Here is a 25,761-nt window from a genome sequence, read left to right as displayed (position 1 = left end):
AGGTTTTACTATGCACACGTAGCATGTAAATGACCTTCATATGCCAGGGTGGCATGTTGATTATCCACATTTGAACAGTCATTAAGTATTAAATATTTCCTGACAAACACAGATGACTCTGGTGTAGTCACTGGACTTCACAATTTGGATAAAAAACTGGGCTTCTCAGCTTTTTGACAGGTGCCCAAGTCCAGCTTTGCAGAGTTGCACCTGTTCTGCTTTGCCTGCATTTTTAGAATGAGCCTGTCAAGGTCTTTATTCGTTAGCAGGCTTTATTTTCACTTTGAAGTTTGTGTTAGCACTTATGGAAGAGGAGAGGCAATAAACAGAGGGCTAAAACCTGTGAGCTACACCTTAGAAATTGCTTCAGCTCCTAAACTTCAATGTCAGCTTTTGTGTCTTGTTTTTTTCCCCCCTCTTTCAGAAGCAATACTGTGTGTACAAATAAATACCTTTAATTACTTGTGATTATCTCCAGGGTGGTTTTGACATCACACAAGCTGGGGATAATAACCCATTTTCTCTTGCTAATGGCTGGGTGAACCTGAGTTGTGTTGGGCAACCTGGCTGACTGGTAGGGTTTGGATTTACACAAGGTGACTTCATGTGCTGATGTGCCCCGGGCTGGCTGTGGTGTACGCCCCTAGCCCGAGTGAAGCCCAGAGTGAAACCTGTTGTCTTTATCATTTTGGGGAGGCAGTTAAGCCATTATGGCTGGTCTTGTCGAGGGAGTTGCGGTGGAGAGTTACTTTCCAAAAAAAGGATGGCTAAAAATGAGGCAGAGCTGGCAGGAGGCTCTTTAATCAATCTCCTTTCCAAATAACTATGGAAACAACAGCAAATACCAATGAACAGAAGTGACTGAGGTTGCTGTTGTTACTGTTAAATAACAGATGTCACATCAGGCTGATGGCAAAGCAAGAGAGGCAACTGGGATTTTACGATTTAGGTAAGAGCAGGGGAGGGAAATTAACTCCAAAACAATGAAGACTAACCACAATTTACCTGCTTATTTAAGTAATGGAATTGCTGTTACTGAGGCTTTAAAAAGCCTAATTTACTGTGATCTTTATTAAAGAAAATGAGTATTTGTTTCCTTGGTGGTTATTTGAGGGCACGTGGTGTAAATGCAGCAGATTTTTGTGGGACTGGCCAATGCTGTTGTATGTTTTGAGCATGTCATCAAAGGCCAGTTAGGTAAGAAGGCAGTAAAGCAGGATTTCTGTACACAGCATTCTTGGGATTTTTTGTGAAGCACCCTAAATGTTTCTGTAACACGTGGGTAGCTGGGAAAGGGCTGTTACTGCTGATCTGTTTGACCTCTTGTGCAAGGTGCACATCAGTGAAGCCTCAGTGTGGTATCAGATGAGAAAAGATGGATGGGTCCTCTGCTCTTAGGTCAGATCTTTGTCTCCTACTTCAGTCTTTCCTCTAGAAAAGAAACCTCAGTGAGATTTCAGAGCTGTTGCATTTCAATCTGCCCTTTCTGGGACAGCTTGATTTAAAAATCTGTGCCCTGTAGGTAACTGAGCAGAAGAGAATTCCTGAGGAGCATGCTGTGAGAAGCAGGCATCCTCCAGGAGCACAGGGAGGCCAGGGGCAGTTCATTCTCTTCATACACCTTAGAATTAACCATGTGAAGCTACTTGTGTGCACACAGAATCTGTGCTGTGTTCTGACCCCTCAGAGGCTGTGGTGCTGAGCACAGATGGCCGTGACATTTCTTATGGGCAAACCACAACTCAGTGCCCCAAAGCAGCACGACTCTGTCCATACACTGCACTTTTCAGCAAGGTTGAGGACCTCCAGGAGATGCTGTAATATTTTTTTTTTCAGTGCAGCACAGGATTAGTTTCTTCTCAGCTGTTGCAAACTGGCATAACTCCCATTAAATCAGTAGAACGGTGCCGATCTGCTTATCTGATGTCCTGATCTGCTCTCTCAGGGGAGTACAGAGCAGTGCAGAATCTTTAAAACACCATTATAAGATAAAAAACTGTTACAGAAACTTCTGGTTTTGTGGATAACAGCTGTGCCTTCCTAACTCTCAGAACAGCATGAGTTTTTCAGCGTTTAATTCTAGCTTTCCTTTAATGCATAACAGAGAAATTTAAGTAATTCTTTGCATGATCTGTTGTTAAATTCTGTTGTTAGCAACAGACACCGTGTGTCTCTCTCTGAACAAAGCTTTGGTGGTTTATATACCAAAATAATTTTTGCCTCAGTTTCTGAGTTTTGAGAAGCCTGATTGTTTGTTTCCTCATAGGAGCAGACAGCAGGGACATGTGCAATATCTGAAACGCTCAGAGATGTCTTGAAGAACCTCTTCAGCTCAGCTTCTCCATCTGTCGTGTTGAGTGTGAGGCCTGCAGATACAAAGGAGGTTCAGGTAAAGCTCATTCCTTCCAAAATCTTTTGAGAAGTGTCCTTCTGCTTAGTGCTTTTATTATATACTCATGAAGAAGTGAGTAAGTTTAACAGTGTTCAGTGACAAGAGCCAGCTGGGACACAGGTTTGGAGCAGCACAGCCCATGGCAGTGGAGGCTCTGTGGTCACACCTGCAGCGTGGGTGTCACAGCCCCGCTCACCTCTGCTCCCCTGAGCCAGTGTGACACAAGGGCTTGGTGCTGGCACCTGGACAGTGCCCCTTGTCCTGCTTGCCTTTTGCAGAATGTACAGAGCACGAGCCTTCTCCCTCAGGGCACAAGTCCTCCCAAACCTCCAAGGGCTCATGACCTCAAGCTGCTGGTGAGGAACATCGCGGTGAAGCTGAGTGATCTCCGTGCTGCAGGTAACGCAGCCCGGCTGCTCCGTGTCGGGCAGCCCTGGCCTTGGGGTTTTTTACTTTCCTTTCAGGTGAGATAATGTGGGAGTTCTGGGTTACAGCCTGCTCTCAAACGAAGGTTTAAGAAATTGCTGTGTTCTGAGAAACAGGCTTCAGAGAATCCCAGAATGGTTTGGGTTGGAAGGGACCTTAAAGCTCATCCCATTCCACCCCCTGCCATGGGTAGGGACACCTTCCACTATCCCAGGCTGCTCCAAGCCCCATCCAGCCTGGCCTTGAACACTTGCAGGGATGGGGCAACCACAGCTTCTCTGGGCAGCCTGTACCAGTTGCTGATTTAATGTATCTTTTAGTTTATTTGAGTATTTAAACATCTTGTTCTTCTTGTAGAGAAATCCATCATTGCTGAAGACAGATTGAAATGACCACATGTATAAAGCTGGCTGATTATTTTATGGCTTTTAGTTTTAATTTCTAAAAGTTCTCACTTTGGCTGTACCCAGGATGAGGGGCTCAAATCCAGCTCTCCATTAACTGCTGGCAATGACATTGGCTTGATTCAACATTCCCTTATTTTTCTTTACTTTTGGGTGATTTGCAGATGTATCTCAAACTGTCCTCCTGTATTAGAAACTCCTGAAAGGTGGTTTTTTTTTGTTCTCAAGGACATTTTCCCCTGATGAAGTTACTTCATCAGGAGAAATGATGGTGCCTCTTGCAAGTGGAGAATGGAGCCAAAAAAGAGGTCACTCCCTAGTGAAGTTAGTGTTGGGTTTGGAAAGCAGCACCAGGCTTGTCTTACAAGTACTCAGACTTCTCCAAGTGCAGGCACAGCTCAGATTCTGTCAGCAGAAATACGGATTGGAGGCTCTGTTATTTATGGCCACTAAACAATTCCATAACGGTGTTTTTAATGGAAGCTTGTGGCTGCTAAATTGGGTAAGGCAGTAGTAGTTTTAGATAAATATATCCTACTTGCTGTTCTCCTTTTCTCAGTTAGAGGTAATAGGTTTCTGCCCTAGAGTCTTGCATAATGCTGCTTTGCTCATCCTGGTTGGAAGTGATCCCCCTAAAAATCTCTGCAGAGCTTTTTGTAAAAAAAAAAACCAAAAAAACAAGAACAAAAAATATATTTTTAAAACCATTCTGGATCTCTTGGCTGTGAAATGTCTTTTATCATAAAACTATGCTGGCAACTGCAACTCAGTCTAGTGGAAAGTGTCCCAGCCCATGGCAGGGGGTTTGGAATGAAATTATCTTTAAGGTCCCTTCCAACTCAAACCATTCTATGATTTGTTATTGCTCTACAATTTTGTAGTGCAAACCAAACTTCTTAAAAGATTGGGTCATTTTGCCTCGCTTTAAAATTCATGAGATGAGATACCTTTGTGTGCATACAGTGCACAGAACAGAAGAGTCACCTTCTGAGAATCACTGCACCTTCCCTGAAAATGAGAGGGAAAAGAGACAATTCATGTGCTCTGCTCTGGGAACACAGAGGTTGGGAGGCAAAATCCCCATTTGCTATTCTAGCAGGAGATGGAGGGAATTTTGCTGGTTCCCCAGCAGCTCCTGGAGTGTAAATATTTGGAACTGAGTATGAGAAATAAAGCTTCATAATGGGGTTTAACTGTTACACTTGAAATCCAGTGGGAATCCCGCACAGCTGGAAAGTTTCTGGCTTCTGGACATATCTTGCTGACTTTTAATTAATATTCCCTTCCCTTTTCCTGGCCTTCCCTTGCAATAATGAATTATCCTGTTGGAACTCATGCTCCATGGGGCTGTGCAGTATTTCAGGCTAACCTGCACAGGTACACCGGGGCCTGGGGAGGGGCAGCTTGTCTGTGCTGATGAAACCGTGGATGATTGATGGATGCTGACAGGGCTTATAGGAGCTGGAGATACCTTACTGGTGAATACCTAGAAGCAGAACTGGTCTCTGCTTATGGGCTGTGCCTGTTTTTATCTCCTTAGTTTGTGTGTGTAAACAAAGATCACCCTAGGTTTTATACACATGCTCTACAGGGAATTATTTAGGGCAAAAGTGATTTCTGCTGGTAAGGAAAAGGTAGTTAATTGTTGACAGCAGGGTGTCTAGGGGGGAAAAGCTGCAATACCCTGTTGTGTACAGTTGTTCTGTGGCTCAGGTGTAGCTCCAGGCTGTGCAGGGTCCCTGCCCTGGGCTGGGGAGGTGGCAGCAGGACCAGGCTCAGGGACACACAGCCGGGTGAGCAGAAACCAGCCCAGGTCCGTCAGCTCAGGCTCAGCCCCTTGAAAGCAGCTCAGCTACTTACTCTGGGCTCAGCTTGGATCCCAAATAAGCTGTGTGTACACAGTGCTTGCCTCCTCTAATCACCTTGCCAGGCCCAGGCTGATCCAGGGCCCCAGAGCATCCCCAGAGAACAACTGAGAGCTGCTCATAGCAAATACAAACCCAGATTCTTCTGGAGAACTGGGGGAAGCATCCTTTGTTTGCTTTGCACACAGTCAGTACTGAGCTTTTTGTTGCTTTCCTTGATGTGTTGGAAGTCTGGGTTTAAATTATTTCTGATGCTGTGAAAGCCATATTAAAGAAACTGTTTTAAGAGGAACACATCTGGCAAACGATTTCCCCATGGAGCAGCAGTGTAACTACTCTTAATATGCCAATTTGCAACACTATCAAATTCCGAGATCAAGGCAGAGATAAGTCTGCAGCAGTGCTTTAAAACTTGTTAAAAACCACAGTGCACAAACCATTGTGAATTAGCACTGCTGTCATCAGTCACTTGCCAGCAGAAAAAGCTTATTTTCACATCCAAATAAACCAGTGACTGTGGCGAGGAGGAACTTAGAAAAATTCTGGGTTTTTTTAGGCAGATGAAAGGAACTTTACTCCCTCCCCGCCTCACACCCGCAACATCACCTTCTCACTTTTTTTTTTTTTTTTTATTTCCCTATCATTTCGGAGTGTTTTATGCCTGCACTTTGTTGCTTCATGGCAAGATTTAAATTGGGCTGTCATGTTTCACACTGTGTAGGGTAGTTCATACGACAGCAGTGATGCAATAGTGACCTTTGCCATGAATGTACAAACCAAGGGGAGGCAATTATTCTGTGGGAGGGTGAGGAAGTGTCTGCAAAAGTCTGCTCAGAAGTGCAGTGTGCAAGGAAAGGGGTTTCTTTTCAGTAAGTGGCCTCTTGGTGACAGAGCATTAATAACTGGCTACTGATTTTTCTTGCCCTTACAGGCAGCACAGACCTTGTGTGTATAGTTCAGTTGAATGACCCTATGCAGAAGTTTTCCAGCTCTGTAGCCAAAAATGCTGCACATCCCTTTTGGAAGGAAGAGTTTATCTTGTAAGTAACTTACCTGCTGAGAATACTTTAACACTAAAGCACCTTTTTTTTATTTTTTCTTGAACTGTGTGAGAGAAGAATGGCACTTTGAAAGAAGTCCATTCTTGGCTTTTCTCTGTGTGGCCTCAGAGAAATCTGGAGCTGGTAGGGATGGCAGGATATCTAATTACCTTCTGCATGGATATGAAATACAGGTCTCGAGGTGTTCCATGGTAGATACATGATTCTAGTAGATGACAGCAGTCATAGGCATAATAAATCACCTCATGCTTTCCTACAGTGCCAGAAAAGAAGTGTTAGCAAGGTTTTGAAGTAATTTTACTGTGAAAACTGTATTTAAGGGAATCTAATGTCTCTCCATTCCCTCCCCTGAGTGGGAAAGCAAATGTGCAAAAACAATTGACCATCTAAAAGAGTGGTGGCCATGACTAAAAAGACTGTGTAAAACTTTGCTAGATTTTCTTTCTCCTGTAGAACAAAAAGAGGGACTTTCAGGCAGCCTACACAGTATTCTATGATTCACCCAACTGCTGTAAATAAGGTCAAAAGTGAGCAATTCTAAAACTCTTTTTATTTTCATTTTCTAACAGCAGAGCAAAAATGGCTTCTGAGATGAATGAGTTTAGGAAAGGGGAGAGTCACTGATAAACTTTGTTTTCTGAAGTATTAGAAAGTGCTTCAGCCAGTGGGTCTGTGATTCACTTCAGCCATCTGTTGGTGGAACAGCACCCGTGCTCAGTGTTGCAGAGCAGACAAGTTCCCAGCAGCTTGGGACAGGAAGTTTGTAAGAATAACACCCTTTTCCAGCTGAAAGGGCTGAGAGAGGGCAGGCAGGACATGATTAACTTGACTGGAATTTGGCCTTGAACTAGGAATAATGCTGGGGTTTCCACACTGCTTTTCACAAGTGCATGAGGTAAGCTTGGGGGCTTTTACAGATAAATGATTAGGATTTTGGCAGGGGTTTTTGAACTTCTTTCAAGTTCCCACACACAAACCTCTGCACTTTTCTTTCTTCAGAGTCAAAAATATCCTCCACTCTCAACACCACTGTACTGACCACCATGTCAGGCTCTGCTTTAGCTTCATGGCAAAGCATCAATAGTGCCATCAAGGTGCTCCTTTCCAAGTTTTGGGGTGCAGGAAGGGTGGGAATGGCAGAGGAAAACTTAAAATCTGCTGCACAGATGATGTGCCACAGCATCTAATGGAGGTGGGGTGTCTGCAGCCAGGATCACACCATCCTGAAGCAGAGACATAGCAAAATTAAATACATGTTTGCATGCCCTTGGGGTTTTTGGCAGAATCCCTGCTGAGAAGGCTATAAAATAAACTTTTACTGGGGGGTTCCTCAGTAGGTACCCAGTTTGCTTCACTGTCTCAGTCAGAGGAAAGGTTTTGTATCTGTTGTCTAGTCCATCTTAGGAAGTACCACATGTGTAATTCTGAGAGTACTTCACCTGGGTTTTGTCACAGAAGCTTGTTCTTGATGGCTTGCAGCATCCTTGAGCTGTGTTTTGGGAAAGTGATACTGACTCTTCTCATTTAAAGCTGTAACAACTTTTGCTTTCTTGTATCTGTCCTGTTTTTGCAGGACACTTTCCTGCTTTGACAGGGATGTTGATTGAATCTGTTCCAGCATCTTGACTTACAAATTTGATCCTGCCAGGAGAAACAAAGCTTTTTGGTGCTGTGGTGTAGCAGTCAGACTAGGAACCATCTTCAGCTTGGAGGGTAGCATTTGTCAGCTCCTGGGGCAAAGAAAAGCCTCTGAAATGCAACAAATTGAGTCTGTGCAAAAGTAGGGGGAGGGACCCAGGCCATGGTTTTTCTGACCTGCAAGATGCAGTGTTTGGCTTGGAGAGGGCTGAGAAAAGCTGGGGAAAGGGGAAAACCTATGTGGGAAGGAAAATCTGCTCAGCCTGCAAAGACCTAACGTGGTTTTCTTTCCTTCACAGTGAACTAAGTGCCAAATCCAAAGCATTGCAACTGCAAATAGTAGAAGATGGAAAGTTGGATAGTAAGTATTAAGACTGAGTTATTTTGCATGATTGGTGTGTGAGCTTTGCTGAGTGTTGCCAGAAGTCCCCTTTTATTTCTGGATGGCCACAGAAACTGTGAGGTCCATCAATAATCCTGGGTGGAAGGAGAATACACTGACCAGGTGCCTCTTGTGGTCTGGGTTAAGGTTACAGTTTGAGTTTCTTTGTAGATTGTCAATATACTGAGTGTTCCAGGTGCTGATATCCTGTATTTTTCCGTCTTCTAAACATCTAACAGATCCACTGTGAACCTTTTTGGTTTCAAGTTAAGCTTTTGAGTTCTTTCTCTGGCTGAAGGGGAATCATGGGGGTTAATTGTAAATCCTTCCTTTTCAAGTCCCAGAGACTGCCTAACAATTCAGGTATGAAAATCACAATTAGGTGTAAAGCACCCAATTCTGGTTATGTTGGATTAAATATAAAACATGGGGATTCAAACATTTTTACAACTTCATTCTGTTGTTTCAGAATTATTTTTAATAATCTAGATATACAAAGTTGTGCAATACCTTATATGTAATCATGGGAGGGATTGAAAAGTCAAAAGCTTTAAAGAAGTTTCTGATATGAATGCTATTTTTTATTTTTTTAAAAAATATTTATATGGAGCCAGAAAACTTATATTTTGCTTGGACAAAATGTAGTCTTGACTGTACCTAAGCATCTTTAGTCTTTCAAGCAACACCAGGAATGTTCTACATCCTAATTTCCAGCCTGGTTTCCTGAAGAAAAAGGTCCCAGTGGATTGCAGTGACAGTTCTCTTCTTCCCCCTCTGCCCCTCCATACCTGCTGAGCTGTTCTTCTCCAAAAAACTTTAATAGGAGACTCAAAGTAGAATCGTATCAATGAGCAGAGAGTTGAGTTATGTGAATATAATGTAGATCCCTACTTTACAGGCAAGAGTTTAATATACCTGTTAGGCCTGTCCAAATTGTAAGTGTTTGAGAAAATTGTTTAATACAAGTTCTCAGCACATGTTCTGTGATAACCTGACCCCAAAAGGCCAGTGAAGTGTAGGAATTTATTGTTTTCAAACATTCTGCTTTGCACAGAAAACCAGGATTTTGTCTCTGAAATCATGCAGTACCTTTACTAATAATTTGTTCTGGTCTAGTGGAGCTGCTAAAGTCAGGGGAGGAACAAGAGAATTGCTAAGTTTTACTGAAGTTCAAATTAAGAAACACTGTTGTTGTGATGCACCAGTTAAGCAGGAATACAAATGGTCCTCTGAAATGAAGGATGCAGAAACTGGTTATGGAGATTGTCCAAGAACCTAATAGTTGTTTCTTTTTTTTTCCCCTACACATTCTGCATATAAAGGGAAAAATAATGGCCAGAAACAACAATAAATACATAATATTTTATGATTCCATTCTTTTCTATTGCACAGTATTAGACCAGGCTGAGGAATAGTAATAAAATGGAAAAAAAAGCTGTAAAATGCCACTTCTCTGCCCTGTGGTGTAGAACCAGATACTGCAAATTTTTGCCTGAATTTTTCTCCTTCCTTCCCATATTCTCTCCCTTCCACATCCTGGCAGCTTAGATCTGGGCTGACCTTGCTGATTTGATTCTTCCAGGTCCTTTATCCGGGAGTGTGACTGTACCTCTAGACCTGTTCAGGAAACAGCCCTGTGGCCAGCACAGCTTTGCCCTGATCAGCCAGCCCAGGGAGAGCAGCTCAGAGCCAGGGCCTGGGCTGGGATCCATCAGTGCAGAGGTACTGTTGGGCTTGGGGGCTTTGGGGTGGATCTTGTGCTTCGGGAAGTGATTGGGAACGTTCATCACATGCTTGGACTTGTGGCTGAGTCAGAGCTCTGATTGCAAGGTATTTGTGTCTTATTGAAAGAATTAACTCTTGAGTTTGGCTCAGCAAAAGTCTTAGAGGAGTACCAGCTAGAAGCAGTGTCCTTCTTGCCTGACTGTGCCTCTGAGGTGGTGTTTTTCTGTCTCCTTAGTTCTCTTTTATAGAACCCAGTGAGCTGAAGGCAAGGCAGGTCTCCTCTCCAGTGCTGGCCACCAAGATCGAAAAGGATCGCACTGTGATGCCCTGTGGGACTGTGGTCACCACTGTCACTGCTGTGAGAACCAAACCTCGTCTGGAAGGGAGATCATCCCCGCTGAGCACAGGTCAGCACGTCCAGATCCTCCTGTGTCCCCTCCTCGGGCACCAGGAGAGGCACTGGGGAGCAGGATGTCAGGAAAACGCTGTTTTCCAGAGCTCCCTGAGGAGTTGGAGTGGGGTTGTTGTTTGTGTTCTCCAGAGTCAGGTTTTTAATTTTCTTACAAGAGGAACAGTCAATGTTTCTTTTAACACGTGCTGTAAATCTTCACCGTGGCGTGATAACCTAGAAAGGCTGGGTTTTGGTGCCTGGTTTTTCACATGACAAATATATCAGAGGTTTGCTGATAACAAACCATCCTGTGCCTTCTAACCCTGCTCTGTATTATCATCTCTGATGAAGGTTGGTGTTACCTGGTGACAAAACACCTTTTTTTTTCAGCATGTCCTCCAGGAGCAGGTTTTCCAGTTTTTCTTGGGAAAGTTATAAAAAGTAAAACCTGTGAACAGTCTTGGTGTGAAGCATCACGAAGATCTGTGTTCTTTTAAACTCTTACAGCAAATCTTATATTTAAGTGGGTGTTGTCTAATGTACTACAGCAGAATGTTTGAAAACATTCTTTAATGTTTTAAACATTTAAAAATATTTTAAAAAATTGTCACACTTTACTGGCCTTTTGGGGTCAGGTTTACCACAGAACATGTGTTGAGAATTTCTGTTTAACGATTTTCTCAAACACTTATGATTTGAACAAGCATAACTGGTATAATAAATTCTATATCTATAGAATTCTATAAATTCTATATCTATATATATAGATATGAATATCTATATATAGATATCTATATATATATAGATATTAATATCTATATATAGGTATCTATATCTATCTATATATATAGATATGGATATCTATATATAGATATCTATATCTATATATATAGATATGGATATCTATATAAATATCTATATCTATCTATATATAAATAGATGTTCTATATGTTTATAGATATATCTATGTATATCTATAAATATATTTATATAGTTATAGGTATATATCGATATATAGATATATATAGAACATCTATATATATATAGATGTTCTATATTTATATGTATATATATAGATAATAGATAGAGATATAGATAGAGATATATGTATAATAAATAGTATAATAAATAAAAAATGTCTTGAGCAGTTCAAATAACCAAAAAACTTGATCCTCAGATTCCCCTGTGAAAACTCCAGTTAAAGTAAAGGTGACTGAAAAGGATTTCACTGTTGAAGCCCTCCATTCTCATGGTGCTCCAGTCAGCAAAACTTTGTCATCTTCAGATACAGGTAATAACCATGTTGGGAGCTGCCAAGGAGAACATGTCCCTGTTCTGCACAGATGTGGGATTAATGTGATCCTGTGAAAATGACAGCCAACCCTGTGGCTGCTGCCTGTCAGCAGCACTGGGGTGTTTATGTCACAAAGCACTGTGGTTTGGGGTATGGCAGCCTTGCAGTGAAAGTCTGGTTTTAATTGGCAATTAAATTGCTGGATTTGAGTAAATAACAATGAGCTGTGGTTTGGAGAGGGGAGGAGACTGCAGAAAAGCCAAAAGTAAGTATTTCCTCTTACTTTTGAATGAAAGTTGTCTCCTTTCATAAAGGCATGGGAGATGCTTTATGAAAGCACTAAATTAAAACCCTGTGACATGAACCTCTAAGTCCTCTGTGTCTGAAGAGAAGGCAGAGGCTGGACTGATGTAAGGAAGGCTCAGTTCTCTTCCTAGCCCTGCCACTGGGCTCTTTTGGTCTTGCTCTGCCCATTTTTCCACCTTCCTGAGTCACCTGGATACAGCTGAAGTTCCTTCTGAGTGTCAGGTGACTTTGACAATTATTAAAAATTCCCTTTGAATGTATATAAACCTGATGTTGTCCCTGGGAAATTTACCTTTTCAAGTTGCAGCTGTAAATCTTCAGCTCATTTTTCAGTCCTTTGTGTGGTCACCTTTCAGTGGCTCCGTGAGCAAGAGCAGTGACAGATGTGACCCCGGGTGGCTGCCAGTGGCACCTGGTGTGGAGTTCACTTGGATTTGTACAGGTCTGAGTGGGGAATGGACAATCTGGACATGATCTGGGCTGCTCCTGGCACAGTCAGGAGGTTTCTGAGAGGCACAAACCTATTGGCCAGCAAATATGGGGAAGGGAAGAAGCACTAACCGTGAATATCTGTAACAGCACTTGGATCTTTTCCTATCTCTAGGATAAGAAATTCTCTGATACCATGAAGCAGTGTGCTACATCAGTTTGGGAAATGTTAAGATAGTGCAAGACTTCTGAGTTGACTCTAAGTGTTTATGTTTTTAAAGACACAAAACACTGGAAAATTCACCTGGAGACAGCTTATTCCGTATTGTTATGGACAATGTTTTTATTGGGAGTGCAGGGGGATTTCTGTGAAGTGTTTATACAGGAAGAATTACTCATTAGAAATAAAGCCAAGTGAAAGAAATACAAAGAAGCTTTTGGTGTGGTAGTAACTTAGGTAAAAGTTGTTACAAATATCATGGCAAAATAACAGCAAGCACTCTGGAAAAGATGCTGTGTCCCTGCCATAGTTCTGAGTGATGACAGCAATAAGAATTAATGCAGGGGATGGGGAGATGATAAAAATCAAGGTTTGAGATGAGTGTGCAGACATGCACACATATTCTTAGTTCTAGGCCTCATCTTTTATTGCATTATTGTCACAGTAACAAAAGGCACTGCTCAATTTAGTTAACACTGGTGCTATTCCTGCCTCTGTTCTTTTTGTTGTTGCTGTTGTTAAAACTCATGCCAGAAAAGTCTACCTCAGGCAATTAAACATGGGGATTTTTGTCTTGTTGTCTTATTTGTTCCTGAGCTTGATGAATTTGATCAATGTGTATTTTTGTCCTAGATGCCAGAAAGGGCCATGCTTAAAAATAAACTTGTGTTTGTCACTAAAGAGCATTTTATACAGAAGATTTTATATTCCTGTGCAGTGGTTGGAGGGGAAAAGGGGTGGACTTTACAGGATGTGGAGGCAGCTACCTTGCCTTCCCCACCCTATCACAGTGCCATAGCAAAACTGGAAATGCTGAGCAGGGAGGTCTGGAAAAGGAGCAAAATAACAAAAAAGGTACCTGAGGAGGTAGCATCATGTAGCCAGCCTTGTTAGAACTATGGTTCTTCATGACTGTGATAACTCATGATGTCCCCACTGTCACCACAGGGTAGCAATGTGCTGAAATAATGGCACATTTTGTCCCTGCTTCTCATGGAAAGGGTTTGTAAGTGCCATTTTTGGTGCCATTTTTGTACCTTTTCTCCAAAAATGAGTGACAGGAGGGAAAGACAGGACCTGATTGATGTGTGGTGAATTGGAAAGTTTACAGTGTTTATGCTATTTCTATGAATTTTAGTTCAAGGACAAACTCTGCTCTGTTTTTTCCTGTTTTTCCTTCTCCCCTCTGAAATGATCCTTTCTTTTCAGAGCTGCTGGTACTGAACGGCACCGACCCTGTGGCAGAAGCGGCCATTCGGCAGCTGAGCGAGTCTGCAAAGCAGAAGCTGAAGTCTCCTCGAAAGAAAAGCACCATTATCATATCAGGGGTGTCCAAGGTAGAGCAGAAAACAGCACTCAGGGTTAATGCTTTAGTTCTGTAAAGCCTTTTCTGCAACGTTGACATGGCTTCTGCTGCCCCTGCAGAATCCAGTTTGGTGTGCCAGGTGGTTTCTGCGACTGTTTCAAGTTAATCCAAATCAGGGTGTTTGGTTGTGATTGTTAGATTTGACAGCCTAAGATGCACGGTGTCCTTGGATAGGAGTGGTGTTAGGGATTTGGGAAAATCAATTTAGGAAAGAAGAGAGGATAATTCTTCTCTTTCACCCATGTAAGGAAGATGCACTGAAAAGGTATGAAAGATTTTCCTGCTTTTTATCAAAGCTGTTAAAGCCCTCTGAAAAACTTGTGGTTCTCTGGTCTCTGTTCCAGAGGGAGGGCAGACAGTGAGACAAGATGAAATGCTTTCATGTTAATTTTCTTAAAAGGACCAAAAGATTCTCTGTGTATGCTGACACTCCATTACAGCAGCACGTACAGGGGAGTCCTGTTATTTGTCATGGGGCCAGGGATAGGTGGAAGGCATTTACTTAATTGATTTTTTCACCCATTTGGCCTTTGCAACATGATTAAAACTTTGCTAAATGCTCCTCTCTTTTAGTAGAGCTAAGGAAGCTTCAGGTGGCTTGCTGCCCATCCTGAGCAATACAAGTGTAAAGAGTTCAAATAACTTGCAGGGAGGTTTTTTTTTTCTCCATCAGGATGACTTGTGTCAGTGTTGTCTCTTATTTCCACTGGGCAGACCTCTTTATCTCAGGACAGTGAAGCTTCACTGATGATGGACTATGCTGCAGCCATGGACAGCTCCTGCAGGGAAGCAGATCCACCCTCTGTGGAAGAAGCTGTTGCAAAGATCACCTCTGATGAAAAGCAGTCACTGGGTGCTTCAGAACGAGACCCTGGTACTGACCCACAGCAAAGCAGCCACAAGGCCTGGGGTTTGGAGAATGGCAGCCAGCAGTGGGACACCAGCACACTCTTAGACCAGACCTCTGAAGAAATATCTGGGAGTTCATTAAGTGTTTCAGAAACTGGCAGCATGAAAAAATCTAAAGGTACATGATCCTCACTTCCACTTCAGTAACTTCTTTCTCTATGTAATTGGCTGCAGTAGTTCATCCTTTCTTATTGATTTTTTTGTCCTTCATGCTCTTTGTGATTATGGTGTTGGTTGAAGCTGTTTTACTTGCAGCTCTCTGAGCCAGCTCAGGCTTTCTTATCCTCCCCTCCCTGAGGAAGCAGCTCACCCTTAGAAGCTGGCAGCTCATTACATCCAACTCAGTTATTGGGGAGAGAAATTACTAGTCACATTATCAATTCCTCAAAGAAAACTGTGTCCTTGTAACCCAGGACTTGCCCTATATTGGCAGCCCCATTACCAAGGTGAAGATGGCAGGGATCTACAGTTGCTTTTCAATACATTCCTCTTCCTCCTTCACATGTCTGAGCACAAGGCTCCCCTGCCTTCACTGAAGTGTTCAGGGAAGCACCACAGCTGAAGCAGAAACTGCCTGGTGAACAGATTCCCCCCATTCCACTCATTTTATTAATGCATAATTTGCTGAAGAAAATGGAATAAAAGTTAATTTAATAAGTAAATAGGGCATCATCATTTTGCTTAGGTAGTTACACACCTGAATAGCTTCAGTTTGAAAATGTCTTAAGAGTTCTTTGTGTTTCCTTGGTAAATCCAGTAACCTCTGAGCACTGGTTTGTGGTAAACACAGGGGTTATTAGGAAGTCTTAGAAAAGGGCCAGTGCAGTGGGCTGTGCTTTTCACTCATATCCATCCCTCTCTGCTTTCTTATTTTCTATCTTTTCCTCGCCCAGCGATCCTGGGGAATGGCTCACTACAAAACCTCCCTATTTGACTGGGTTATCCCCCCCTCACCCACAGGGCAGACACTGGAGCTCTTTGTCAGGACCCTCCCTTAGAGCACGGAGTCCTCTTTTCCCACAGCTGCACATGAGAGATCAGGAGGGCACAGCAACAATCCCTGTCACACACATGCTCGGGCACTGGCGAGTCCTGGCTGTGTTTGGGGTGAGGGGACTGGGTTAGTTGTCACGGGATTTGGCTCATTTTGGAGCCTGGAAAAGTTTAGGAAGCTCTGTGAGAAACTGCAAAACCTCTGGATTCTTCTTAAACACGTTATTCTAAAGCAAGCAAGTGGATGTTTGTATGTGGGTTGTTGTCTAGTTTTGGGTTTCCCTGTGCAAAGAATTGAGGCTTCTAGGGATCCTTTTCACACAATTCAGTGTAAGACTGCAAAAAAACTGCAAAATATCTCTGAGAGAGTTATATCATCTTGAAAAAATACTTGAAAAAAACTGGCTCACATCCCTTTCATTATACACAGATGTCTTTGTGGAAGTCTTGAATCTCTGCTTTGTCACAGCTGAGTAGCTTTTATGGAGTAAGATGGGAAAACGTTTCAACCCCCCTGCCTTCAGTGAGCTGTGAATAGTTGAAGGCTTCTGTTTGTCAAATGCTTTTCCTTAAAAAAAACAAACAACAAAAAAACCCCACCACAAATAAAACCGCAAATGCAACAACATAAAAGCCCAAATGCAGTAAAAAACCCAAACAAAACCTCTTCTGCTTTGAAAAGCCTTTTGTGTGTGTTAATGTCTTAAAGTTAGGACTTTTTTTTTTTTTTACTCTTGCATATTTTTGTTTGTTTGGGTTTTAACCTTTCTGACTTCCTCTTTCTTACCCATTCCCTTTTATAACTTAAGATGACTACTATGCCAGCCAGAATTAATTACCTACACAGTAAGTTATTTTGGTCTCTTTTCTTTTTTATCCCTAAGAAAATGTAGCTTTACAATGAGACACTCATTGTAAAAACTGAAGCAAAAATTAGTTTGGCACCCATTTTCTTCTTCCCTCATCCATTCCTTTTCTCCTTCCAAAATTACCTTCTTTTGCTCAGGTGTTTTAGCAGACCAGTCTGCTGTGACAAATCATCCTTCTGGTGGTTGTGCTGTCCAGGAGGGTCACACAGAGAGGGCAGCAAGGAAGGCTTGGAGGGATGCTCTGCATTCCTGATCTCTCTCCATAGTGCCCATTGCTGTAGTATCTGGTAATCAAAATCCGCTCATGCAAACCATGTGTGACCCCATAACTGGATACACATACAAACTAAACTTATTTTAACACCTGCTGCTTAGACATTTTTAGATAAAGCTTTTCTAGCCTAACTTACAGAGCTACCGCAATCTCAGCAGGTATTTACAAAATCAGCAGCTTTTTACAAAACCCACCTGCATGAAAACTGTTTTGGAAGTTGGGAAGGAATGGAAAGCAATCTCTATCATATCCTTGTAGATGTAGAAGGAAATCTTCCTCCATTAGCACCAGTGAGATTCAGAAGTGATCCCACCCCCACGAGCACTTTCAGAACACCCCACATTGGTGCAGTGAGTTCTTGCAGTGCTCTCTGCTCATCTCCTGGTGCTGGGGGCAGGGTTGCCACATGGATCCTGTTGAACTGGAGGCATAAGCATGCAAACAGCACATGAGCCAGCACATAAAGCAGCACAAGCACTGCCAGGCTCCTGCCCTGCCCTGCCTCCTCCCAGGGCTGCATGTCTCCACAGCAGGGAGAGCCACTGGCAGGCAGCACGCTCCAGACTGGCTGCAGACTGCTGGGCATGCTGCAAGCTTCCAGGCAGCAGAGACTGAACACCAGGGAGCTCTCGTCTCGGGGGGCTGCTGCTTGTGCTGAGCCTGTCCTGCTCTCAGGGAAGCACTGCCCACGGTTTTTCAGCTGCAGGGAGTTGTCCCAGGCACAATTGTTGGAGCGTTCTTAGTTGGGTGCTGGTTGCTGATGTAGAAAATCAGTCTGAATGACAGAATATGGATGGGATTAAAAATCTGTTTAGGGTTAAAAGCTTGTGTCCCAGTGCTGCTGGCATGGCTGCAGCTGCCAGGGCTGCTGGGCAGAACAGCTGCCTGCTCAAACAGGAGCTGCACAGCATCCCCCCAGCCTCTGCACATCAACAACTCTCAGCGTCCTGGGGTGGAACACAGCTTCTTTTGTGCTGCTGACAACAGCTTGAAGTGGTAGTGCCTTGCCAAAAAGATCAATCAGAGGCTGATGGGAGAGCAGTCGAGATTCAAATCCACAAGTTCTGGTTGCTTTCAACTGATTTCTGCTTCCCATCCCATTGTGCCCTGTGAGGAGAGCTTCAGCAGTTGCCAGAAAAAACATGCTTGAATATCCTCCCAGGTGCTGAGTGCTTAGCCCTTAAAGTACACAGTAATAAACCCAAGTACATGTTTGTGACTTCTCTGGTGTGTACAAAGCAGCATCTGGCTGCCATGAAATACCTGTTCTGCAGCTGTCACTGTGTGCAACGTGACACAGAGGCCTTGTCAGGTCCTTGGGGGACAAACATTTAATTCCAGCTCTGGCAGTGTCCCATGAAAGAGCTGCACTGTGTTGCTTTTTGTGTCTATTTGCAGTGGGAGGAAAAACAGAATCAGGACCATGACAGGAATTAATAGCTGAACTGAGAAAGGACCAGGAAAGCTGATAGTGGTGCAGGGAGGAGGGGTGGAAGCTTTGCCAGAGATGTGACTGTCCCTGCATCCAAGTCTGACTGCCAGAAGCTCCTGTGCTGGCTTGTCACCTGGGTCCTCCTCTGTTCAAACGGGCTCCTACCAATTCCATACAGAGCTGATGCTATTTTAACACAGAGCTGATGTCCCAACCAGGCTGAGTGCTGCTGGTAGCCTGGAGCAGTGTCCCTGCCAGCTGCACACCAGGCACACGGGCACACATGGAGAGGGAGGGTGGAATTTGGCAGAATGGCTGCAAAAACAACCCAGGCTTGCAAAGAGAGGAGTAGTGATAGCTGCTGTTGGCAGCATGAGTCCCTGGTGAGATGACAGCTGCAATTGCCTTGGCTGCATGCTGGGTTTGACATGGGGTCAAGGGAAGGAACACGGCAAAACAAAGCAACTTAATTTACCGCAGAAGGGATTTGGGCAGACTTCTGAACCTGTTGGAAACAGATGTAATATTATTTTTAATCTGCTTGAAGTGTATTGCTATTCCTAACAGGGTTTTAGAATAGCAAATGCTTTGTGAGTGTTACTCTGGGTGGTGCAGCTGAATTTGTATAGAACACCTGCTGCCTGGCTTGTACAGAACCACTGCACACATGTTTGCTGCCAGGTATTCTTGTCCTGCACCTCAAATTAAAATTTGCTTCATGTGGTGCCTCACAGGCTGATCTTCACCTCCTTTGATCTCTGAAACAACAAAGAGTAACATTATTTCCTCTCTTTCATTCTTTTTATAAAATCCTTTCTACTTTACCGGTTGGGAAGATTGGATGTGCCTCTTTGACACGTGAGAGCCCTGGGTACAACCCCCAGCTGTGCATGTGTGTATGACCACTAGCGTGGCCTCCAGAAGAGCATTTGGAGCTGAGTGTAAAGAAAGAGACTTAAATCAGAGGATCAGCTTTTCTAGCTCGTGCTGCAGTTAAAGCTGAGTTTCAGGAGGACAGCAGCCTGTTCTGTCTAAAGTGTCGTGCACCTTTTCCTTCCACAGGTGGGATTTTGAAGAAAAGCGCGAAGCTGTTTTTCCGCCGGCAGCATCACCAGAAGGACCCAGGAATGAGCCAGTCCCACAATGACCTGGTGTTCCTGCAGCAGCCTCTGTCAGAGGAGAGCCGCAAGAAGGGGGGGACACTCTCACGAATTCTGAGCAAGAAGCTCCTTTCCAGGAACAAGAGCAAGAGCAAACTGAACGGTGCTTCGGGAGAGCCGTACCTATAAACCCAAACCCCCTCCGATGGGATCCCTGCTCACCAGCTGAGCACTTGTTTACAGAGCAGTACTAGAGAATACAAATATGGCTGATGACTTGCATAAAAGGATGTTCACTATTAACAGTGGGGTTTTTTTGGTTTATTTTTCCAAAACGCTTCTTCTTTCTGATGATGAAGTCGCTCCTCTGAATACGAGCAGTGCCGAATGTGTCCTGACAGCTTTTGGAGGAGCATGTGGTTTCTTGTTGAAGAGGAGGGAGGATGGGGAATGGTGCAGGTGGTGACCAAGAAGGCACCTGATGTCCTGGGGTACACTGGGAAGAGCATTCCCAGCAGGTAATGCCCCTGTGCCCAGCCCTGGAGGCACCTCTGGGCTGCTGTGTCCAGCCCTGGCTCCTCAGCACAGCAGGGACAGGAGCTCCTGGAGCTGAGGAAGGGCCTGGAGCATCTCCGTGCCCAGGAAAGGCTGAGGGAGCTGGGGCTGCTCAGCCTGGAGAGGAGCCCCAGCTGAGAGGGGCCTCAGCCCTGGGTGCCCCTGGGTGTCCCTGGGTGTCCCTGGCTGTCCCTGTCCATCCCTGTCCGTCCCTGTCCATCCCTGTCCATCCCTGGCTGTCCCTGTCCATCCCTGTCCATCCCTGTCCATCCCTGGCTGTCCCTGGGTGCAGGAGGGGCAGAGCAGGCCCAGGCTCTGCTCCAGGCCCAGCAATGGCACCAGAGCCACGGGCAGGGGCTGAGCCCAGCAATTCCCCCTGCACAGGAGGCACAACTTGTGCCCTGGGCAGTGCCCAGCCCTGAGCAGAGAGCAGAGAGGGGCTGGAGTCTCCTCCTGGGGATATTGCAGAGCCCTCTGGACACAGCCCTGTGCCCGCTGCTCTGGGATGGCCCTGCTGGAGCAGGGAGCTGGCACCAGTGACCCACTGTGGCTTCCAGGCTGACCCATCCTGCAGGGAGGACCACAACGTGATCAACTGACTGACATCAATAGGAAACTCAGAACTGAAACATCACACCCAGTTCATGCCACTGAACCTCAACAGAGAGAGAAGACCCCACTGCGCTCCCTCACTGCAGCCTGCAACATTAGCAATTGATTTTTCTAGTCAGACTGAAAAGAGGGAAAAAAAGAGGCCCAGATCCAGTTTGTGTTGTAGTTTGGAAGCGGGTGAGTGTTCAGAAGCAGAAGGAAAATGCTGACTCGGATATCCTACTGTAATAACTGTAGCCTGCTTTAATCACTGCTCAGCCCCTGTAGGTGGAGAGATGCCTTTGACATTAGCCATAAATCAATAAATTATGCAAATACCAATACTAGCATATTGTTTCATGTTCTGCTTAAAAGGAGTTATGCTTAAAAAATAGAATTTGTTTTTTTATTTTAAAAATCTACTTGAAGCTACTTGCAAACACAGTATTTGCAAAATCTTACATGTAGCTTTTCTTCCTGTGTGAGAAGCTGTATTGCTAATGCAAAAACTCATCTTAGGGGCTCTAATTCCTTCTCCCAAGTGCTTGTTAGACAAATACATAAACCATCATATCAAATGCAAAGCTAGAGCAGTAAATGGTGAATAGAGCATAGTCAACCCTACAGTGCTTTTCATTGGAAAGCTTGTCTCACTTGCCAAACACTTACTGAGATCTTAAAATACACAATTGTGAAGAAAGCTTTTGAAAAAATATTAATTCCCCTAGTTCAGGTTCTAGATCTACCAGTGTTGTCATGTGCTGAGTGGTTGGTTGGTCAGATGAGTTTTTTTAACCTTCTTTCCTTGCTAAATATTTCAGCTGCCTCCTTTAGTCTAAAATGAAAAACTGATGGGAGTAAAGGCATAGTTCTCATTTTGGCTATGAAGAAGAGTAAAATGTCAGTATTTCACAGGTACCATTTTTCATGCTTTACCTGTACTTTTCCATCATCGACATTCCTGCTGAGGACAAAGGACCAAGCCTGTTCTCTTCAGCCAAGAAAAACATCCATTCATTCCAACTAAATTACTGAAGTGAATGGATGATAGACCTTGTGCCTACTTTGCCAACAGTGATTTTTCCCCTGGCCCCTTTCCTCCCTTTAAGCTATCCAACACTTTGGCAGATATTTGTGCTTTCAACTTAAAGCATTCATCAAAAATAGAAAGTTAATGAAGACTAGAAACACATTTCAAATTTCAAATTTTGATGGACTCAAGGTTCTCTGGTAATATCAAAGTAGAGAGGTTTGGTTTCTTTTTTACCAAGAAAATATTAGAACTGAACTGTCAATATATTTTAACTATTTAAAAATACTGTTTATGTGTAACCTCCTAAGATCACTGTGGTAGTACAGTAGACCAGACTATCAAATAGTTGTACGTTTAAGCATGCTGCTTGTTATGAAAACACTTGAAGGCATTTTAATGTTCTGTATTTTGAAAATTGGGTACAAATTAATCTTCTGGAGCTGTATTATGCTTAGAAATCCCAGTTCAGTAATACAGGTTTGTCCAGCCTGAATGTGCCTGAACAGTTTTGTTTATTTCTAATTGAAAACAAAGTAGAAATTTTGTTTCTTCATTTGTTCTACAGTGGATGATGATGTGAGCCCATGATTAAAACCCCTGATGCCATGTTCCCTCAAGAGACACTTTTTCTCTTGACTTTACCAGGAACTCTCTGTGTTATGGGGCAGGGTGGGAGCCAAATCCCTGCCATTTTTAAATGTTCAGTCTTTGTTGCTGAAGGATAAAACTACAAATTCAAGAAATCTGAATGAAATTGAGCTCCGTGGGTAGCACATCCATACACAAAAAACAAAGAGCTGTGGAATTGAAAATGTAGAGGCAGCACATAACATTACTTGAAATCTTCGTAAATTACTGAGCTGGGATTTTAATTTACAGAAGCTTTAGCCTGTACTGTAGAAGAGGGTGAAATAACACTGAGTAACTTGCAGGATACAGCACTAGGATTTGCTTGTAACTTACCCCAGAGAATGGATACACATGAAAAAAGTGGTTCATCTTAAGGTCTTAATGATCACTTGAATGCTTGTCTTGATGGTGGGAATGAAGAACATTCTTTACTGCAAACTGAGGGTTTGGGCTCACATGTGTTGAGAAGGAATTCTTCAGATGAGGAGAGCAAGGCATTTGGTGTAAAAAGGGAATCTGTTTTTTTATTTGCCTTCACTCCTCAGGAAAATAAACATTGTTTGGTTTGATGTTGGATCTCTGTATCTGGCGGCTGTGTTCCTCACCTCTTCTTACTCCTCTGCAAATAATTTATGTCCTGCTGTAAGAACAAGCTAAGGCACTAAACAGAAAGGGACAATTGTGCTGTTCAGTTGTGATAACCCCAAAGACCCACAATAATGAATCCCATCCCTTCCTTAGGTTGTCATTTAAGATCAGGAGATCTGAGGATGTACATTTTTTGTGTATTTGGGTCAGTATGATCCTCACAACTTGCAGGATCCACACTGCAGTTTTGGGTCAGAAAGACTGGATTTGTTTACTGGCACAAATAACATCATGATGTGTCCTGCACAGTTTTTGTGAAGGATGCCAGAGGATTACAAACACCTTCTGTGTTTTGTAATTTGATCCACTGTTCAAATGTCTAGTTATTAAAATTATAAAGAATTTGAGTAACAACCCACTAGAACAGTAGATAAAATTTTTACATGATATTATTACACTGAAAACTTCTTGTTTACTGCCTTGCAATTTAATGGCATCAGGACAGTATATTGGTAACAACCTGTGAAATATTCATTCCTTCTGTCCCTTTTCTCACACATTTGTGTTTCTGGGTGTTCTGTACAGCAAAGAAAGCATGGTATTTATTTCATGAGGACTAAGAGATGAAGGCTTGTTTTTCTTTCTAAAGAATTTTTCTGCCCATACCTGCAACTTCTTAATTTGTGTTTGTAGTTTGTTTTGTTTTATGGTATTTAAACTTTACATATGCCTCAAAGGAGACAAGCCCTATCCTCACCAAGATTTGTCTTAGCTTTAGTGTGAATTTTGACTGAGTAAATATTACAAGAATTACATTGCTCTTTGTAGATGAAAGCAATAAAACTACCTAATACCTCTAATGGGAATACAAGCTAAGTAACTTTCTTTAAGTGATTGAGATCCCTTTCAAAGTCATTCTAAAGTGGAGGGGAAGACTTTATCCCTAGGTCATTGGTATTTCATATCCTACTTGCCCCAGGTAGAATATTAGAGTCATTTCACTCCTAACCATATATGAAACTTGGGAATCCAAGGCAGAAGGAATGCCAGGGTGGAAAAAAGTTCATTTTGAAAGTGAAATACCTTTGCCAGACTTCTTCGACTTAATGGGCAGCACATCCACTGTGCAGGCTTAAATACTGGGTTTTATTCTTACACTTTCTGACAGATTTTCTTTTTCCCTGCTCTTTCTTTGGGAGACAGGTTGGGGCTCCAGGCCATACAGACCTTGCTCTTGAGAGGACTGGATTTATAATGCTGCTTTTTTGATGAAATTGGATGGCAATTAGACCAGATTTAGGGATCAGTGGAATTTTACAGCATTTTACATCCTGGTACTGCATCTCCTTGCTGGTTCTAGGTGTTTTTCAAGTGAAAACTTTCTGCTATTTCTTGCAGAGTTCTGGTGTTCTTGATGTGCAAAACATCATAGGAAAAAAAACAAAGTTGAAAGCATAAAATGCTACCAAATGTGGATGGGGAAGCAAAATAAGAATCTTGCTCTTGTTTTAACACCTTTTTTAGGTCTGGGAGCTCTGGGTGTTACACAGAGCGTGGTGAGAGCTGGCTGGATTTTTCAGTTGAGTTTATTGCAGGCTTTGGTTTGGAGAGCTGAGGTTTGAGACAAGTGCTTATAGAATTAACTGTGCCATAGCTCCAGGCTAAGACATTCCTGTTGTGAGTGGGAACAGCTGACCTCATGCTCTGACCTCCACAGGACCTAAGTGGATTTATTCATGTGTTTAAAGTCAGCATATGCTTCTGCACATTGCTAAGCCTCAGCCTTGGTGACAAACAACTCCAGATTAATTATATAACGAGGGTGATTGCTTTAAGTTAAGGGTGAATAATACCACTTCACTCAGGATATCCAAACTGCTACTATGCAAGGTGCTGGCATGGTGTGAAAATAGCTGGGAAGGATGATCTGAGGTCTTTCCAGTACTATAACTCTGTATTTCCCAATGATGTATTATGCTCTGTATTATTCCAGGCGGGGTAAAACTTTTTTTTTTTTTTTTTTTTCCTAGCATCAACTGTCATAGTCACTTCTTCTGTGGTGTGTTTTTCTTCCTGTGCATACATAAACTCCAGTTGGTGCAATTATGGTATCTATGATGTACAGATTTATTATATCACTACAAAAACCTAAGAGGATTTTTTTAAAGAAGTAACTCCTGCTGTACATAAAATAAAAGCCAATTGTCTCTGTGTGGTGTGCTGTCCTACATACCCGGGTGTAACAGATGGTTTTCTACTCTCCTTCACTAATTTGACCTGTTGCTTAACACAGACCATTTACCTGTTTGTTCAGGGGCAGAGTTCTTTCCTGATAACCCCAGCCTATCAGGCAGCCCCTTGTTGCTTGAGAAATCACCTGAAACACAGATTGGGTAGGAAATCTTGTGGCAGAAGGAATTGTGGAGCTCACTGTGGTTACTCAGTATTTTTTTCTCTCAGTTATGTCGTAATATCCTGAATTAGGGGGCAAAGGGTGAAGAGTGTTAGGGCCTGGATCCTATAGGGAAGACACCAGTACTAGAATGAGCACAGCCTGGGAATTAGGTTCTCTTGTGATGATTTTATTGAAAGGGTTATGTTATAAATCAGTTCTGCCACAAAGCCCTACCAGACTGAGGGGAAAAAACTCAACCTCAATATTAAAACCACCACAACAAAACACCCAACAAAATAAATAAAAGGCGTTCACGTGAAAATAGCCACAATAATGTTTCTATTTTCCTGCCAAAACTGAGGGCTGTACCCTCTTTTACACGGAAATGTTACATTCCCTTACTGGGAGTTATTGCCCATATTTACATGCCTCTTCATTTAATATTATTTAAGTTATTTGCTCAAATTTCCTGTTAGTCTCTTATTAACAAACC

General features: G+C 43.0%; 1 protein-coding gene across 1 annotated transcript in view; it reads left to right on the top strand.

Annotated features, from left to right (window-relative positions):
- C2CD2 (C2 calcium dependent domain containing 2) overlaps window positions 1-25,093 on the top strand; it is a 37,351-nt gene extending 12,258 nt beyond the window's left edge. Inside the window, exons 5-14 of the mRNA XM_058847426.1 lie at window positions 2,267-2,389; window positions 2,671-2,791; window positions 6,019-6,127; window positions 8,086-8,147; window positions 9,751-9,890; window positions 10,129-10,300; window positions 11,462-11,575; window positions 13,743-13,870; window positions 14,614-14,926; window positions 19,439-25,093. Of these exons, the coding sequence (XP_058703409.1) occupies window positions 2,267-2,389; window positions 2,671-2,791; window positions 6,019-6,127; window positions 8,086-8,147; window positions 9,751-9,890; window positions 10,129-10,300; window positions 11,462-11,575; window positions 13,743-13,870; window positions 14,614-14,926; window positions 19,439-19,665 (1,509 nt within the window). The 3' untranslated portion in view covers window positions 19,666-25,093. The remainder of the gene's footprint in view (window positions 1-2,266; window positions 2,390-2,670; window positions 2,792-6,018; window positions 6,128-8,085; window positions 8,148-9,750; window positions 9,891-10,128; window positions 10,301-11,461; window positions 11,576-13,742; window positions 13,871-14,613; window positions 14,927-19,438) is intronic.
- Window positions 25,094-25,761: the final 668 nt, after the last annotated feature.

The sequence above is a fragment of the Poecile atricapillus genome, chromosome 1 (assembly GCF_030490865.1).
Source record: "Poecile atricapillus isolate bPoeAtr1 chromosome 1, bPoeAtr1.hap1, whole genome shotgun sequence".
Taxonomy (NCBI): domain Eukaryota; kingdom Metazoa; phylum Chordata; class Aves; order Passeriformes; family Paridae; genus Poecile; species Poecile atricapillus.
The sequence above is the reverse complement of the archived record's forward strand: the minus strand, read 5'-3'. Positions and strand labels throughout refer to the sequence as shown.